The 20,409-nt window shown below is 35.3% G+C and overlaps 1 protein-coding gene across 1 annotated transcript in view; it reads left to right on the top strand.

Moving 5' to 3' along the window:
* Positions 1-6,090: 6,090 nt before the first annotated feature.
* The window catches only part of LOC111050629, a 58,149-nt gene continuing 43,830 nt past the window's right edge, over positions 6,091-20,409 (top strand). The window contains exon 1 of the mRNA XM_022336978.2: positions 6,091-6,327. Within this exon, the coding sequence (XP_022192670.2) occupies positions 6,207-6,327 (121 nt within the window). The 5' untranslated portion in view covers positions 6,091-6,206. The remainder of the gene's footprint in view (positions 6,328-20,409) is intronic.

The following is a 20,409-nucleotide window of genomic DNA, read 5'->3' as shown; positions in this document are numbered from 1 at the left end:
CCATTCAATATCTGACTACTCTGGTTTATTGTATTTCTATCAGTGGCGCCAGCGAAGTTTACTCAATTGATAAATAATTTTGTATTGGCTTGTTATGCAGGCAGTGTTGCTTGACTCCGTCTGTCAATAAGTCAAGCTGATATCTTCCCAATTAGTTACTTTCTGATTTATTACTCAAATATATCACTGGTCAGCTAATTTCAAAATATTATTATTGTCGAAATTATGACACTTGAAGATGATTTTTCTATTTCAATGTTGAATTGAAAATATCGTGAAATCGTATTCATCTCCATTCACTCATTACACAATCATGATCAAGATTGAGTTCAACTATCGTTTTTTTTCATTTAATCGTACTTGAATGTACGTAATTGGGTCTTAGATATTCAATGATGGTTTATTGTTTATTGTTTTTGAAGGGACGGAATCAAGAATCCAAAGGTTCGAAGAACCCCACACGTCAACCGAATCTTAGTGTGCTCCCAAGTAGTATTTAAGTTAGGAAAACCAATACCTGTGTTCTTTACAAGAACCAGGAGTTTTCACTATACCAACATCCCATTCATCACCCGGTTGCTTGTTACAATCCAGTGTGATATGCTTGGCAGTCTCTTCAGACTGATTAGTCCTCGTGACCAACGTGACTTCCACTTCTGGCTTCTTTGTAGGTCCTTCCGCTGAACGAGGGGTCGCCAAATTGCCTCTAGGGCACCTGGCCACCCTCGACGTAGCCTCTTGACCTACATTTGTGCCTGGAATTTCACCCATCTCTGGTCTCTTGGGTTTTTCTTTTTGCCCCTCTGAAACTGCCCTGATGGGGCAGATCCCTTGGGCTTGAAGGAAAGGCAACTTCTGGAGTTGCCTTGAGGTTTAGTTGTATGCATAGCATTGTACTCATGGTTGGATTCATATAATATCAACGAACAAGTAAAGAAGAATACCAATGATACTCTCACAATAACAATTTTAATCTTAAAAAACTTTCAAAATTCCCGAACTAATTAGACTACCGGCCATTTCAATATGTTCTTTTATGGGATTATATTCTATGTTATTCAAAAGAGCAGCTCATATACACATATACATCAAGGCAGTCACGCTACGCTCGCTTTGTCTGACTAGCTAGGGGGCTCCGCACTTCCGTCTGAATCATTGAGAAATGTGACTAGCATTAGGATCGCTTATCTCGTCTCTATTTTTCATTTGAGCTTGTACTTCCTTTTGTCAAATAATCAATAGAAATCCGAATATTCATCGATTCAATGTGGAGTTAATTTGAATTATGTAACACAAGGTTTCAAAGTGATCTTTCCCGTCAAAATAAATGTGAATATACAGTTATTTCCCACATGATATGATAGTTTTGTATTTAATTCTAGCTCTTTGAAATTTGATACTCACCGTATAGACAATACAAATTATGTAGAGAACTAACAAGATATAGCCTAAATTCCTTAACCTTTCAAGATTTAATTTGCTACTTTGGAAATTTAGGAAAATGCAATGAAAATCTGAAATCAGAAAACGTTGGGAAGCCCTTAAGCTGATTTGTTGCGTAATTTTAAAGTACTTTGAACACAACATTCGTATAGCTCAGCTGTAAATGTGTGTTCTAAATTTGAGCATTTTCTGTCGATTAATTCTTGAAAAGCTAAGAAAACTCAGAAATTACATGAAATTATCTTCAATTTTGGACGTATTTTTGACGTTATTTCAAAACCCTTCTGATCACCCTTCTTCATCATTTGTACACCTCAGCAGAACGACTAGTTACAAAATTGAACATTTTCGGTTAATTCGATTTTTAGAATACTGACAGAAGGCAGAAAAATGCTGAGTAACGCTGAAAACTGCCTATCTTGAGCGTATTCCAGGCATAATTGTGAAGATCTTTCAAGATAAATCTTCTAGACCCTAGTTGAAAATCTGTACAGAATTTGATCATTATCTTGTTTTGAAAAGGCTAAGAGAACGCTTATATCGCAAGGAAAACGCCAAGTTTGGGTATATCTGAAGCGTGATTCCAGAGCTCAGAGCTCTCTCAGCATCGTTGCTGAATCTGTGTACAAAATATGAACTTTTTCTTTCAATTCGTTTTTGAAGAAGGTGAGAAAACGCTGGGAAACGCTTGCAGAAAGCTAGTAACCGCTTATTTTAAGCGTTCCTCTAGCGTGAATTTTAAGTCCTCCTTTCTAGACTCTAGAAAACAAAATTGCTGGACTTTTGCTGAATTTTCTATCAAATTTAAACATTTTCTGTCAATTTTTTTGAAAAAGCTTAGAAAACGCTGAGAAACCGCCTGTTCTGGGTGTTTCTTTGCGAAGTTTTGAAGCTCTCTCAAGACAGAAGATTTTAAGTTCTGTTGATGAGTGACTGCTATTTCACATATACCTATATATTATAAATTCAGATATCGGAGCATAACTTATATCAAAATCTTTCATGACAGGAGTATGTTTTTTTCGATAAGCAGCTTCTCCAATCTGCATAAACTTGAACAAATTCACATACTATTGTTTTTTTGACACTGGTTTCTTACAAATAATGGGATATCATGCTCTGTTAACAACATAAACATCGAACTTTATCAGTACCCGGTACAGTATAGGTACTCGAAAAAAGAATTTCTAGAACTATTGAAATCCAAATACGACAAGAAGGCACGGGTGATATGTTGATTCTTCTATATATGAGTGTGATTTGAAAATGTTTAAATGATACAATAAATTTTTCATATTAAAGTCGACTTGCTAATTGCCGATTTCCTAGTGCAGTGCAGTGAATAAGAGTCCAGTGGACAGTGCTGTGCTGAAATAAGAGTGGAAAGATGAATGAAAATATAATATTGGGATATTCATTCTTCTGAATAAAATGAATACAGAATGTCTGAAATGTCACGCATTTTCTACTCTACTATTATTTTATTTCACGAAAGTAGTTGCATATGGATTCTATTCAAGTCGAAACTCATTCGAAATAAGACGAGTGGAATAGGAACATCTGATACCGACCCACGAGCACCAGACTGATGCCGATGGATTAATAGAGTGAAATCCAAAGTGAAATTAAAATTAGAAAAAAATATATAATTCATGGACGCGAATCTCAACTGTTTGTTGAATTACACTTGGAATAGAGGCCCAAATATATTTATTTATATATCTTGTATTAAGTCGTAATTATGACGAAGAAATTTCACATTCAATATTATTTTACTATCTATTGAAGAAATAAAAGTCGTGTAAAATCCCACTGGTGCATGAACTTCTGGACAATGCAGTTTTTCGATAATCGTGAAGTTTTTTCCAGGTAAAAGTCTTTAGACAAAACAGTAGACTACGGCCGTATATGCACTTATGAGAAGTATAATACAGGTTTCAACTTCAGTAAATTAAAAGAAGGATGGTCTTGCTATTTGCCTTGTAGGGTACACTCAATAATATATTATGGTTATAGAAAAATAGAACTGATTCATAAAATCAGAGTCAAATTCAAAAAATAAAACGTTTTTCTCCATAAATAGTAGCCGTTAAAGGTTTTCCAACAAAAAATTGTTCTGGAATGTCAAAGCGTTGATCAAATTATAAATCGATAGAGATTTTAAATATTTGCGACTGTTTTATGAACGGCATCAATGATTTCATGAACTATAAAAAAAATATTTCGCATGAAAAAGACCTAATTTGGTTTCCAGTTGTAATTTATATTGGCCCTGCCGATATAGCCCAGCACTCAGCACTTAGTCACCGAAGGGCGTTGCCTCAAATGACTAATGGAGTAATTTCCGTCTGCTGGCTGGAGAGTGCTAGTTGCCAGTTCTCCAACTCCATCAACTCATTTCTGGATCAAAACCCATAAACAAAATTCTCTCTTGTCCTACATATCTAAGGGTTTATTTACAGTATACTGAGAATATTTTAACCTGAATTCATATACTGTAATAACAAGAACAGAGTAATAGACCGTATTGAAAGACTAACATTTTCACGATCCAATATACGTATTGATGAATGACGAATTCCACTAGAAAAACATTCAAATAAAATTGTAGGCTACATGATGTGGACTGTGGAGTATGGGTAGTATAATAGATATCATTAGAAAAATGAGCCCTGTAAAGAGTCCTGTCATTATTGTATTTTTACTATTTAGGCTACAATCACTGATCCAACCATTTATGTTTTATACCTAAATATGATGTTTAAGTTCTAACCATTCATGTTTACTTAGTGTATGGCTACAATGTAAAAAACTTTGATAACAAAATTGAGCCATCCAACAATCTAAGTGAAGAATGAGAGAATGGTGAAGAGTTTCTCCATTCTTGTATTTTATAATAATTAATCAGAAACCACAAATAATAATAGTATATTGTTGTTTATCCCATACCTGCTTTAAATTATCATCAGAGTCTTCAAACTCTTGTAAAATTCGTTTTTTTTTGTCATTCAAATGATTGTTTTCAACCCCAGTATTTACTGTTCTACACTATTCACGAGAAGATTGTCACGGGGAAAGCAGAATATCGTCATGAGCTTCCATGTATAGAATCATACTCCAACTCCAACCCACCAGTGACAGTGATAGTATTATTCAAAGTGAACAAAACAAAAATTGAAAAATAAAGTCTACTGTGAGGAACTGCATATCTGAGTATTACTCTCTATATCATTGTTGATCATTACTTGATTGAAAAGTAGTCCATGTCCTACAGTGTTCACTATTCAGCCAAATTCTGTTGTATAGGGATAGGCTAATGTACCTAGAATACATTGTATTCCAGGTACATTGAGATAGGCCCACTAACAACAATCACATTCAGTCATTTGCAAAATAACTAACTCCAATACCAATATCAATAATAATATCATCAGCCTTCTCCTCCAAAAGTCAGTTTTCTTCGTAGACCTACTTTTTTAACCATCATATTATGTCCAATCACAGGAAACATTTAAATCGAATTAAAATTCACTATCCTATTCTATAGATCACAGGTGCCCTTACCCTCATCAAGCAACCTCACTAAATACTTTTCGGAAAAACCTTTCTTGGGATCGCACCCAAGATTTGTTTTTGAATAACCCCACGAGAATTTAAATTTCAATGACAGTATGCGTCTTCCCCCCCTCCTGTGGGCACCCCTGAAACCGGAATACATACTATTTATTGAGAGATTGTATCAAAATGCTATTTATGATGAATTATTTTATCTGATAACCTTATGATGGTACGGCCATGTAGCTCGGATGAGTGTTGAATGAAAGGCAAGGCTTGTTATGAAGGCAAGATCAGTTGGAAGACAAGTCAGGGGACGACCATCACTGAAATGGAATCAGTATGTAGAGAGTATAGCTGCTGGGAAAGGAAAGACAGAGATTAGAGTAAAAAGAATCACACAGGATTGAATAAAGTTTAGAGACTGGTTGAAGGAACCCGACGCTTAACGGCAAAAGGGATATGAAAAAGGAGAAAAACTTATTGAAAAATTGATATTGGATTATGTTCATTGCCTTATTGTCCATTATCACTCCCTGATTCATATCTAACACTCTATCTCATGTTCTCAATACCCATGTTTAAGATTTATATTCGGAAGAATTTTTTGTTATATTAATTATTTTGAGAAACAGTCCAACTGTCTTCATCAACAATTATTATTATTTTGCTCTAATGGACTTCAAAATCGAAATTCCTCATTGGTCTGCTTTTTTGAATTCAATAGAAAAATATTTCATGTTACGACTATCTACTTTTATTCCTGGATATTCTTTTCTGTCTGGGGGGTTGCGCCTCCTCCCATTATTCAGTATTTGGTAGAGATATAAGCCAGAGACAGATAAATAAATAGGAATACAGTATATTATCTTAGACTGTACCTATCCTTTAATCCATGTTATAGCCTACCCGGCCTATTGGGAGATCTAGTCCTGAGAGGCTACTGATATGAATCACGTTTTTTTCGTACATTATTTTCTATTGAGTTTCCTATTTCCATTCCATTCCATCCGAATCATAACAATGTCATTGGTGTGAAATCCTCTGTATCAAGTGAGCTTCCTTTGTACAAGACTGAGTTGGCTGCTATCAGGGGAGAGTAGTGTCTGATAGTGAGCCAGTCGCGTGCCGCCGGCCAACCCAAGGCTTGGTTAGGATGTGCTCTGCTAATCGAAAGTAGCTTGAATTTTGGCGGGTGACGAGATAGTATGGTGGTGGCCATGACACACGTGGTCGACGTAAAACCGCGAGTGATATCGGCCGAAGTGAAACGCAGGAATGTACTCGACGTGACTTCCGTTGGACACTGCTGGGAACCCAGGATTGCAGGTGGGCAATAATAATAATACAGTATTATTAAATTTATGATTGTTCAAGGAATCTGAGAATGGATTTGTATTTGGGTTAGAATCATATAAAACACAAAACATCACCACAGACTTTCCCATATCAATAAAACATTAATATTATGTACCGGTAGGCCTATTCAGAAACCAAGATCAATGAACATTGTCTATAGTATATTATTTTATATTCTATGATAATATGATCGATATACAAATTAGGAGTTGTACATTCCAAGACATGAAACATTTCAATGTAGGCAATCACATTTTCATGCATCGAACAATTGAATTACGGTAGGCTGTATGGAAGGATGTCAATTGAAATGTTAATTCAATTACCCTACAAATATTGTAGTACAATATCAATATTAGTACAATATAGTAGTATATACTACAATAATTATTGTAGTTCCACCTTTATATAAATTAATAAAAACAATATAGAAATCTATCACCTATATATAGTACGCCAGTTACCAGTACCCTAGTATTGCCATGATTAACTTGAGTTTTAGATAAGGTGAAATTGAATAAGTAAGTAAATGATTGTCTAAGTGTTAGCTTCATCATCGGCAGATTGACATGTACATGTAACATCCTGCGATTCACAGTATTGTAAAAAACAATTTCATTAATTGAAGATTACAATTTGATGAATAATAATAATTTTATATCCAAACTACGAATAACTAACTTCATTTTTCTACAATTACTTCTAATTTGAAAGAATCTTCAGACGAGATCCTATCTGCAACACTATTTTGTTATCTATTGTGGAATACCTTGTTTATTGTTTTTGAAGGGACGGATTCAAGGATCCAAAGGTTCAAAAGACCCCACACGTCAACCGAAGCTTATTGTGTTCCCAAGTAGTATGTTAGTTGGGCAATCCAATACCTGTGTTCTTTACAAAAACCAGGAGTTTTCCCTATACCAACATCCCATTCATCACCCGGTTGCTTGTTACAATCCAGTGTGATATGCTTGGCAGTCTTTTCAGACTGATTAGTCCTCGTGACCTACGTGAGGTCCACTCCTGGCCTACTTTGAAGGCCCTACCGCTGAGGAAGGTGTGGCCAAGTTGCCTCTAGGGCGCCCGGCCACCCTTGACTCAGCCTCTTGACCCACATTTGTGCCTGGAGTTTCACCCATCTCTGGTCTCTTGGTTTTCTCTTATTACCCCTCCGAAACTTTGCAGGGTCTCGCCTCTGCCAGAAAGTTGAGGAGTTTTACCTAAATGACCGTCCTCCTTTGAGCAGTGGTGATGTTTGGTCACTCGACTCAAAACTCGTGACCTACGTGAGTTCCACTCCTGGTCTTTATGTAGGTCCTTCGGCTGAGAGAGGAGACGCCAAACTGACTCTAGGGCGCCCGGCCACCCTTGACTCTGCCTCTTGACCCACATTTGTGCCTGGAGTTTCACCCATCTCTGGTCTCTTGGTTTTCTCTTTTTGCCCCTCCGAAACTTCGCATGGTCTCACCTCTGCCAGAAAGTTAAGGAGTTTTGCCTAAATGGCCGTCTTTCTTTGAGCAGTGGTGAGGTTTGGTCACTCGACTCAAAACTCGTGACCTACGTGAGTTCCACTCCTGGTCTTTATGTAGGTCCTTCCGCTGAGAGAGGAGACGCCAAACTGACTCTAGGGCGCCCGGCAACCCTCGACTCAGCCTCTTGACCCTTATTTGTGCCTTGAGTTTCACCCATCTCTGGTCTCTTGGGTTTTTTCCCACCCGAAACTCTGCATGGCCAGAAGCCTCACCTCTCCCAAGAAGTTTTGCCTGGATGGCCGCCCTTCTCTGAGCAGTGGTGAGTTTTGGTTTCTCAACCCACAAACTCGTGACCAACGTGAGTTCCACTCCTGGCTTTTTTGTAGGTCCTTCCGCTGAAGGAGGGGTCGCCAAATTGCCTCTAGGGCACCTGGTCACCCTCGACTTAGCCTCTTGACCTAGATTTATGCCTAGATTAGTCCTCGTGACCTATGTGAGTTCCACTCCTGGCCTACTTTGAAGGTCCTACCGCTGAGTAAGGGGTGGCCAAGTTGCCTCTGGGGCGCCCGGCCACCCTTGACTCAGCTTCTTGACCCACATTTGGGCCTAGAGTTTCACCCATCTCTGGTCTCAATCAATCAATCTGTACTCAATCAATCAATCAGTCTCGTGTGTTTTTCTTTTTGTCCCTCCGAAACTGCCCTAATGGGGCAGATCCCGTGGGTTTGAAGGCAAGGCAACTTCTTGAGTTGCCTTGAGGTTCATTTCAGTCGCCTCCTAACGACAAGCATGGATACTGTGGGTGAATTCTGGTTTTCAACACATTCTTGAGTACGATGATCGACTCAAAGCCCCCCTAACCCACAGGGGGCGTGAACTACATTAGTTCTTGAGCAAAATATTTGTTGCAATTGGAAAATATTTTTAATATTTGGAAATATTTGTTGTAATTGTGGACCACATTATAATATGAAGTAAGGCCAACATATTCTCCATGGGCTGAAGTTAGACCAAACGAACGAATACTTGATCTGAACAAAGAATAAAAATCTGCTTGAAGCCAGTTAAAAAGCTTTAAAGCGATGAGAACTATAACATTTTAGGCTATTTATGCACTTTTGTAGACATAATCTATCATGCTTCTCATATGTCGGGTCGAGTTGTTTCTATGTACTTTATGCTCCAGAATTTGTGTTATAGCTCCATGCTCGCTCGAGAAAAAATTAATCCATGAAATTCTAATAGATAGAAATCACCTCAATTAATTTTTCAACGTCACTTATTGCTACCAATTAATCATTGAACTAATCCATTATTACTCTTCCTCTATTCCCTTACTCATTCCATTAAGTAACTGGATAACAGCTTCTGAGACGATATCAATTAATTAGCAAGCTTTCTTTTTGCATTCGATGGCCATTAATTAATGATGAACTCATTGCTGACGAATAAAATCGTTATTCTCTTTTCATTCTATGCTGCCTCCAAACATCGACTAGTTGTTTTCGACTAGCAGCTAGTTGAGAAACTATCGACATTTTCTAGTATTAGTAATGTAGCTTCATCTACTATCATTTTCCTTTACATCAAGTTTGGCAATATTGTGTCTTCATCCTCTGAATGAACATAGTAGCATCAATAAATTATTGCTGGAATGATAAGAATAGGTTTCAAGGATACTAGGAGTCTAAAGAGTCTTGTAAGAACTGCATTATGTCACATTATGTGTGTGCATTACTGCTCTTTTCAATCCAAACACAATTTGTCCTTCGCCTGGATTGATAACACGATAACATTGCCACTGCACTCAGCACTTCCAATTCAAAGTGCTTTTCCTTGATATCAGACTGTTCTATCCAATTTATTGGTATCTCTTTTTGCAAGCTAACAATCCAGTTGAATTTTCACTTCAACAAATTTTATTTCAAACCCATCTTCATTACTACAGTGCATGAGAATATCTGAAGACCAATTAACAAAGATCGGACGTCGGGCAGAGAAGAGACGCGGGCAAGGCACGGACATGGTGGAAGCGTGGCATATGCAATACCCACGAGACGAGCGAGATATTGTTAATAAAGTGGTATTTAAATATTCTATTCAGGTTGTCCTCTATTCCACTCAAAAGGTTTTTGTCAGTTTTTATTTAAAAGAATTGGCGAGTGACGTGGCGGGGGTTGGAAAGCAACCGCCCGATCCACTTCTCTTTTATGAATAATAATCCATTATTTGTTTACATAGGAGTGTCGCGGAAGAGACAAAAGTCCGCGACACGTCTCAGCCCAACGTTCGTTCTGTGTTAATTGCGCCTAAGGATATTGATCCAAAATATCCTTATACTCGAATTAGTAATATGTATGTACTGAGTAGCGTTATTCTCATTAAAATCTTGAGGAATCCCTTCTGTCACTTCGGTCCAACAATTCCCAATCACTCTCCTTTATAAAACCCTACAATAACTGGAGTACAATTGGAGTATATTCTGTTGATTTTTGGATCATCTGTTGAATAATTTCTTGGATATATAACGAAGACTACTTCAGGTTATTGACCTGAGGAATGACTATTAAAACTTCAACTTCAACCAGAGTAAAATTATATCCTAATCTTGAAAAATGTATAAGATTGATTTATTCTATGCTTGGACATATTACATATTTCTATTATTTATGGATTGAATGTTTTCTTTTGAAGCTCTAAAAAATACAGAGTCGATCGATTGATAGAATTCATAGTCATAATACCTAGACTATCGTTTACTTTTGAAACAGTAAAATTTTCCTCTGGTTTTCATTCTTGTTAACCGACCAATTCCCTGCCCCTGTTCAAACGCTCCTGTATTCTAATCTTATTCGACCAGGACGATCTAGAAAATTATTATAACTCATTATTTATATAAATTTTCAAAATTCATGAAATTGATGTTTACTGAATCTCAAACCTCCATTTCCCGATCTATGTTGCCTCTGAATGTGGAGTTGAATCATAACCCGGCAGCTGCGCACTGAGAAGGAGATGAAGTCTTTCAGTTGGAATTCAAAGTACATAATAACGTTGTTCCGACGGTTCTGTGATGATGACACCACATGTCTGGCATAGAACAAGCCTTCATTCCAGCCGGCAATATAATTCAATTGAAATTTATTCGAGAACAGACATCCACTGTTATGTTGTCCACTAACCAAATTACTCTTGGAATAGTGAGATACACTGGCGAGAGATTCACTCTCTAGTGTCTTCTCTTTTCAATCTAGGAGTGAAGTTGTTTGATTAATTTTGTAGGCAAAAGAAATGAAGGAATTGATCTAATTGAATGACTTTACCGACTCTTACATGACTTACCGATACCGATACCGATGTAATAGATCCGATTATTGATAAAGTACTGTTACTGGTAGAAGAGTTATATTTTTTCTATCTAGACAAATTCATGTTTGGTGAAACTCAAAATATAAGAAATTCCATACAGAAGTCTACAATATAGCATGATCATTGGAAATTCAGCTGTTCCAATTCTGATTACTAGTTCATTGAATTTTGCATAATTAAAATAATATGAATTTTACTTGAATAATAAATGTTTTGTAAGTGTCACTTATTATACTGAAATCGTGGCTGAAAATGGATGTAATATTATTTGAACAGTTTTAAATGTTAATGATCTAAGGAAAACTTTTTACTCGCTTTTAATAGTGAACTGTATAAAAAGCTTTGTATTTCATGATTATATTCACATCTTAGGCATTGGTCGTTACAGTAGAAAATGAATTTAGTTTCGAAAGCATAAGGAATGCATTGAACAATAGCAAAAGTAAATTTGAACTTTTATTGAAACGAAGTGTATACAATGAAATATGGATCTTTCATGCTGGCATAAAAATTCAATGAATATATTGAACGATTCCGAATGACAAAAATCTTGAATACATTTCCCAACGTGTAGTTTTTCAGAATAATATATTTGAGACAATAACCTGATCTACACCAGACACCACGACCACTGACCACAGTAATCTATAAAAGCCAGCAACATGCTGCATACCTGCTCGCCCCAATTAATATGAAACCATTGTACCGAAACTGATAATTCCTTAAGGTTGGACCTGTAACGTTATGCATTATCTACCTCTACGATAAGAGAACATTCTCTTCTTAACCTAGATGCTCATGAGATCAAGAGTACAAACATAAATATTACGTTCTCTCATCCCACTACAAATCAGATTGCATTGCAATGTGTTATTTCGTTACTTAGTTTCATTACAACTTTCAATTCAGCGAGTCATTCAATCTGATCAACGGAGAATGTCTTCATTTGATCCACACATAATCCTAAATTATCGGGTCTGGAGATCCGAGTTGGATATTTTCACTGACTACGATGATAAAGTAAAAGGTGGTAACCAGATTGATTGAGAGAGACATTCAGCAAAAGATCAGGCTCGATTTCAGTTCAGTTCTCTTTTAAATTTGCAATTATTGCTCTTTGTCTCTGTTCAGTGTTGCAGAATGATCATCAGAAACTATGCAACTAACTACTCTCAAACATATTTCAAAATATGAAATGAAGTTTCTTCAATCTAATTTTTTGACCAACAAAATATTATGAGCTATTTACAAGTATTGAATTGTTTCTTACCTACTAACTTAGATTAAATTTAACTTGTATTGAAACATCTTCAAAATTTGAATCAAAATATTAATTTTCAGTATGAATGGAACATGTAAATCGTCGAATTCGACTTTTTCTCAGAACAGGTGAGTTCCTACAATACGAAGATTCGTATCTTCGCCTGTTGAAGTTCTTCGCCTGTTGAAGTTCACTTGTTCAGTAGACAGGTGTCAGTGGGCAATAATAGCATAAGGACAATAATTATCATTCAAAGTAAATACTGTTTGACTTTGAATTTGGCACGAATTCGCCTTCTTTATAAAACAAGCAACTCGCTCCTACAATTAGTGGAGCGTAATTATCAGAGCTGTTTGTTTGCAAACATCTTAATCTCTGTTTCCAAGGAAAGAAGGACGAAGGAGCGACCATTTCCTGTACGAATAGTGATGAGCCGGATTGGAGGAAATTAATGTGTGGAAGGACTATATTTTTCTTGCAATTTTGCAGAATACTTATCATGGGATCGAGACTACAAATAACAAGCGAGTTAGCTAAATAAGCACGAGGTCGTGGATTTTTAGATGAACAAGGCTCTGTCTAGAACAGAGGATACGCAGAACGTCCTTCACCTCTTCGGGGGCGTGTGAGAACTTCCAGTGAACAATACAGAGTTTTCAAGTCAAGTCGATGCCACTGCTATCACAGCAATAATGCAGCCTAATCTGAATCTACTCGACCTAGCACTTCTTATCGCCTACGCCTAACATTATGAGATTGGGATAGTGAAGCAGACACTTTCAAAACGAAACGCCTAATCCATTCATGACCATGATGAGACATATATCACTTCAGACGATATTAATTTGAGTTTTGAACAAACTAAAAATTCGTAATGGATTGATCATAAAGAATTCTAAATAACAAAGATGAGGATCAGTCTCTCAACGAACATACACTTCATAGTGAACTATAGAACACGTATTTAATGCTCTGCTCCTCTATAATTCAGCTCATCTCGTTGGAAGTAGAATATTATCAATATCTTTTTTTGGTTTATTACTGTGTGTGAAAAGTTCTCATTTCATTCAAAGGACTAAAGGAAGTAGCTGTACTACTGTGAGCGTACATGAGAGAAGATTTGAAAGTGACGAGTTCATTGCAATCCTAGCTTCATTTTCACCTAGCTTCTGTAAACCTATAATATAACATATTTCAAAATTATTGTATTATGATGTTATGTTTTATTTCTACTTATCTTTCATGGAGTCACTACATAATACAGTTTATCTTGAGATACTAGTAGCTGGTGTTTGTTTCGATCAAGGTCAATTATTGCAGGTATTATCTATGAACTATTAATATTCACAGTTACTCAGTAATAATTTTCACATAAACATGTAATTCAGCATTAGATCACCGTATCAATGTTGAGAAAATAAATAAAACATAATTTTTTGTGAGTATTAATGTATTCTGAAAAGATATCCTGAAGAATAATTCTTCCTTGAGTCGTTTACTTATTTGATCAGTTTCCGAAAAGTGAATCATCATAATTCATTGACTGGAACAGTATTCAGACCGTCTAATGGACTGTGGTTTCCACAAGGCCCTTTTGATTTGCATCATAGAACCACAAAGCTATTCTATTATTCTGTGGTCCAATAGTGCAGTAATTGAGAAATCACGAGTATGATGTAACGTTGTAACCTTTCTTAAGTTTTTTTGAATTGAGCGTTATGAACAGCGAATGTTTTTTGAGGTAATGAATTCATAACAAGGAATTAAGCTGGAAAATGTTACTATTTCTATCAACTATAATACAAATCAGCTAGTATTAGTATAATTAGTATTATCATGTTTTATATAGTACAATTGAAGCACAAATAATTATAGTTTCTGAATAGTGATTGAAATGTAATAGTCATAACATTGAGATAAGAGAAACGTTTATACATTTAAAAAAAATTGATGTAATTAGTTAATTACAGTTACATTTGATAATTCTCCAACCATAGTAGAATTTAAGAAGACTTATTTTGAGTCATGGAAGATGAACTAGTGTGTTGCCTCATTTGAACAGATGCCCCAAGCAGATCAAGAGAAATATGAGTCACTAATGGCTTTTAATTTTACTCAGTTTCATATTGTCAGGATAAAAATATTAACACTGGCCCTTTTCCAATAATAATTCATTCAGATCATCTCTCATTCTCAGCTGGATTCTAAAAATAATTACAAACGTGTGACTTTATAATGGATTAAATTGTCACTATGTACAAGGATAAATGAAGGTGAATCACGAATTTAGACTCGCTCTTATCTTCTCGTTTCACGTCAATCCATTTCCAAAACTGTGTCCTTGGAAAAATTATTTTTATATATCCTTCCGCTTCCTGTTCAAGAAACACCATGAGGTTCACTGGAATGAATTTAATCATGCAACTGGAAATAGAAATAGTAGGTAATCAATATTTTTCCCTAGTATCATAAGGGAATATATTATACATTATTATTTGCAGTTATGGGTGGACAATGGCAGATTTTTCAGCTAGGGACTAGAGTAATAATAATTATTGGGTGTCAAGAATTCAGTTCACTTATGAATTATTGTACAGTAGTTGAGCACACGCTCTGAAGCCCATACGACGGTGTGGCCTTAATACTTATCTTGGACGCATATTACTTCTCCATTCTTCATCCGTATCCAGCTTATGCCTGAATCCTACACTGTTGTCTACCTTCAGTTTCCTTCTTCAGTATTTCTTCCTCTCTCGGAGATGTCTTGATTGACTGCTTGACGTGGAACTCGTGACCATTACCAGTCCTGATGGCCCTCAAACATTTTCGAATGTCCTAACTTGAACAAATTACAACTCAATCAATTGTTGTTTGTAGGCTTATCGATGTGATCTACTTTGCAATACTTTGGATTCATTGCATTATTGTCTGTACGTGACAGGGAAACTAGTAGAATCGTTTGTTCACTCCCTATATACTATGCATACATGTACTACATATAAGCGTCCATTATCATAATAATGTACGCGTTCATCATATTATTATGCTTTTGAAAAAATCAAGAAATAAAAACGTTTTCTCTGGAGTTAAAATGAATAAAACAGGTTTTCCACTGCAAAATTGATGATAAATAATATCTTGCATGAAATTATAATCTAATATTATAAAATGATGGTATGATTTGACAAAAGTATTTGTGATAGAACAGATTCATATTAAATAAACCTTGTTCAACTTGATTTAATTGTCCACAATCAATTCACTAGTATTTTTGATGAGAAAAAACTCTAGTGAATGTAAATCTCCAATTCTTATTAGAAAAGTGGAAAACTCGAGTGGAAGGCATTTCAAAAAAAAAACAAATGTACAATTTATAGTGTGCAATTTTCGCTGTTAAGTTCAAATCTTTATATGAAAGCATGCACTCAATAAACGTCTCCAATTTGTTGTGAGAGGAACAAATTTATCATATATTCCGATAACTACAGCTCCTTCAAAAACTGTTGAAATTGAGAAAAATGAGCAGATTAAATCTATGATCATCACCATTGTTGAGATAATGCATACTTCTGCAATATCAGTTATTAGTAATGAAAATTTTAAAATTTATGCCATTGTATCCTCCTGTTGATACATTTGTTACACTAATTTGAATAGCGAATGCGTTTTGAACAATGGAGTTCATCGCTGTGACCAAATCACCAATAATAATCAATCAGGTGTAGGCCTACCGTATTCGGAACTTATCCGCGATTCAAGTTAAGTGATTTTTTGCAAACCATGATCGATTGAAAATTTCCTCATGAAAATCGCAGCAAGATGATTACATTAAGGACAGGAAATGTAGCAACAATGTCATTAAACCGACATAGTTTCAATTTTATTGCATTAGTTTTCAATTGGCTATTGGCTATTTGAAAGAATAATTAGAAACCTTATCTTGTTTCCAAGTTATGAGAACCTGAACCGACTGAATTATGACTGATTGCTATTTGATGCGTTTACAGGGCCCTAGAAAGAGGATTAACTTGGGCATTCAAGCATGATCTGTTGCCTTCACACTTATAATAATCAAATCTATCCTGTTGATTTTCACCTCTGCAGAGGTCGATTGTATTATTCAAATGTTATTGCGCTGGTTGTTTACTGTTCAGAGCCTGAGGGATTTAGAATTATCAAAGGCTTCAACGTTTTTAAAAATATCTCTATTTCTTGATAACTTGATGACTCTATCTTTCCAAGTCTATTATTTTATGGATAATATAATTAATTGAATTTAGGAAAACATGGAGGAACAATTGATTTTGAAAATTATCACGATAAAATTTAATTATCATCACATCGAACTAGTGTTATTAGCAAATGAGAATAAATGGAAATTAGTCTCACCACACTCAAAAGTTTATTCCTCACTACACTATTTATTTTCAGAAACCTGTCAATAGGATGAAAATAGAATGAACTAGATTCTCAAATCTAAGGCTTATCTAAGGCTTTTGACACTATCCCACACAAATTACTACTAGATAAGCTGAATAAATCTGGAATTAGAGGGCCCGTAAACAATTTATTTGCAAGCTACTTATCAAATAGAAAACAATATCTAACTTTAAATAGCCGAACTGACATTAAATTCACATCCGATTTTGGACTGCCTCAAGGATCAGTTCTATCACCGATTTTATTTCTAATCTATGTTAATGATATGCTCAACCTAAACCTTGGAAATTGTACTACATTGTCATTTGCTGATGATACAACACTCATTTTTAGTGGGAGTAGCTGGGAGGAAACGTTCAGTTACGCAAACAATAATTTAAAAATAGTTCAGAAATGGCTTAAAAATACATAACCTTTTCACCTAATATTACCGGACAACCACCAATAACTATGAATTTGAATATGAATGCAAACTGTATAAACATGGTAAATGAGGGACAGGAGATAAAAACACTGGAAAGAGTACAAACTATGAAATACTTAGGAATAGTAGTTGACCAGCACCTTAAGTGGAACAAACACATAGAATATTTATGCTCGAAGTTAAAGTATTTGATCCATATCTTCTACAAAATAAATAGAATAAGAAATATAGATATCACTAGGAAAATTTATTTCGCATATGCACATTCATTATTCCAATATATTATAGAGGTGTGGGGTGCTGCTTTCGATTCTCATGTAAAAAAGCTTTCTATCTTACAAAAGCACATGATTAGAGCGGCCCTGGGAAGACCTCGAATTTACTCAAGTAGAGAAATTTTCCTAGAATTAAAGGTTCCAACTCTAAGACAGACTTACATTATAAAAGTGTAATTCTGTACTTGAATAAACATAACCATTTATTTACCACTCACACAACTCCCTACAAAATTCGAACAAATAACACAAATAGATTTAATATACACTTCACAAAACTCACTATATGCAGACATCAACTTCCGTACTATTGTAATTACTTAATCAACAAAATACCAATAGGCTTTGTTTACAGAAATATAACCAAATCATTACTCTCAGATATACAGAGTTGGGTTGATAGGAACATTTTCTTTAGGCTGACTTAGACCTGAAAACTAAGTTTTGTTTCAGTTGGACGACCGTTACCATGTCTCTGATTTTGCTTTTTTGTCATATTCATAATGATCGAATAACTTGGATCTTTATCATCTCTTTTGTTGCCTTTCTCAGTACCGAGAAATCTTTTGTCACCATTTATTTCCATCTAACAATTTCACATCTGCATCTATTGCTGATTTTCTTCCTTTTTATTTTTTCTTCTTTCGTTCGCCTTTTCTTTTAATCTACATGGAAAGTTATAGTTTTCTTTCTCTTCAATATCTTTCTTCTCTGACCTTGCTTACTGATAGGATTTTTCTTTCGTATTATTATTATTATCATCTTTCATATATATAAATAGATATATTATACTTATTATTATTTTATTTTAGGCTACTTCTTGTACTGTTACTCATTCCCCACACACAGATCCGTCTATGTGGGGAAAATATTCACAAATCTGTTTTTAGATATGTTGTCGATGTATCTTGTGCTTTGTATTGTGAATTGAAATTGAATAAATTGAATTGAATAAAAATCAAACTCTTGCATTCTACATGTTACGTTTTTGATATTATTTCAAGTCTATTCATTCATAAATGAATGATACAAGTATTATTCATCCTGGATTTACCCACAATAAATCTAGGAGTCGGTCAAAATATCCTTTTAGCAATAATTTATATCAAAATTATTATTATTTCAAAAACTTGTGATTTGTTCCAACGTTCCAAGGAAATTAATAAGGCTATGCCGTTATGGTACAGGTAACGCATAACAAAAACAAAATTCCTATAGTATCTCACCTACTTTCGAAGCGCAACATTCTTAATTATATGTGCGGCAATTACTTGTTACCGCGTATTATTTAACGGGAATAATGCCGAACCACTTCCACCTTATCAGCACTCCTGTCGCTCTCCATCGTTTTGTCTTCCTCCTCGACTATCTTCGTCTTTTTTGGTTGGCTACCTTCACGGTCAAGAAAGCTGATAAAGAGTGGTAATATTGTCGAGCAATTACAATTGAGTCAAAACATTAATATTCCATGTGTTCTAATTTCCTGTTCAGCACAAACATGGCCTACTTCGAAATGCTTCTCCTAGCTCTAGCCTGTTCATTGACCAAATCCGAAAAAGATTTTTGAAATAACGGTATTCCCATTCGAAATCAGTACTGACTGTTGATGTTTGCATGGACTCATCTCTCATGACAACTGCAAGTAAATTCCTATTCTTCAAGGTCGGTTCCGCTCTTGTTGACGTTACGGTGTGGATATTTTGCATCTTCTCACATTACAATGCTTGTATCCTTCCAACTTATTTTTCTACTATTGTTATTGCTAGATCTGGAATTACTTTCTCTCAGTAGTCTTGAACCAGAATTTTTAGAGTTGATGACAATGCGGCACACTGAGATTAAAGTGAGGACACTATATGAATATTAGTTAGTCATCATATTATATTATGATTTCAATAAGACCATAGGAGTTACATTGCGATTGTGATTATCAACAAAGTATCTTTATCGATCTAGAATTTAAAAACTAGATTAGTGTATTTTGATAAATGATAAGCCTTTTCATTAACGAACAGATCATGTCCTGGAGCATTATAATCATCTCAATCTACAACTGTAATCGTCATGAATCATCGTCAACTGTAATTGAAAAAACAACATTTTTTTTTAATTAAAAAACAAACAATTATGTGATGTATGTGTTTTAGGTGTACAACACAAAATTCAGGAAGCTCGAATACTTGTGCCACATAATGCGCAATAAGGGCAGATACGAGCTATTGCAAAATAACAATGCAAGGCAAAATAGAAGGAAGAAGAGCCTCACGTCGAGGATTTATTTATCTATAAATGAGATGGATATCCTGGCTGGCCAACCTGAGAGCCTGGTTTGGAAAATCATCCTCTTTAATGTTCCGGGGCGCATTTAACAAGGTTATCATAGCCAATATGATCACCAACGTTCAAAACAAACAGACACCCTAAAGATGAATGAAATGTATTTGTAAGTTCTACAACTTCAAAAAAGAAGAAATACATGAACGCTTTCCAAAATCTTACAGGTATCACTCATTCTATACGGTGAAATAAAGTTTCAACTTTCAAGACTGGGGATCGACCAAACGAGCATAAAGCTAAAAATCCAATTCTGGACAATCTGAAGCATAAAATACATAGAAGCAACCCTACATTTGAGAAGCATGGTAAATTATGTCTCCAAAAGCGTATAAATCAAAAGTTAGTTCTCGTGGCTTTAGTTAGAGCTTGTGATGAAGTTGATCATGGTTGTGATGAAGTTGGTTAGTCGATTGGTTGAAGTTGGTCTCGATCCATCATCATTATTCACACTATTCTGTAAAAATTACATCATTA

The sequence above is a fragment of the Nilaparvata lugens genome, chromosome 1, assembly GCF_014356525.2.
Source record: "Nilaparvata lugens isolate BPH chromosome 1, ASM1435652v1, whole genome shotgun sequence".
In the NCBI taxonomy this organism is placed as follows: Eukaryota; Metazoa; Arthropoda; class Insecta; order Hemiptera; family Delphacidae; genus Nilaparvata; species Nilaparvata lugens.
The sequence above is the reverse complement of the archived record's forward strand: the minus strand, read 5'-3'. Positions and strand labels throughout refer to the sequence as shown.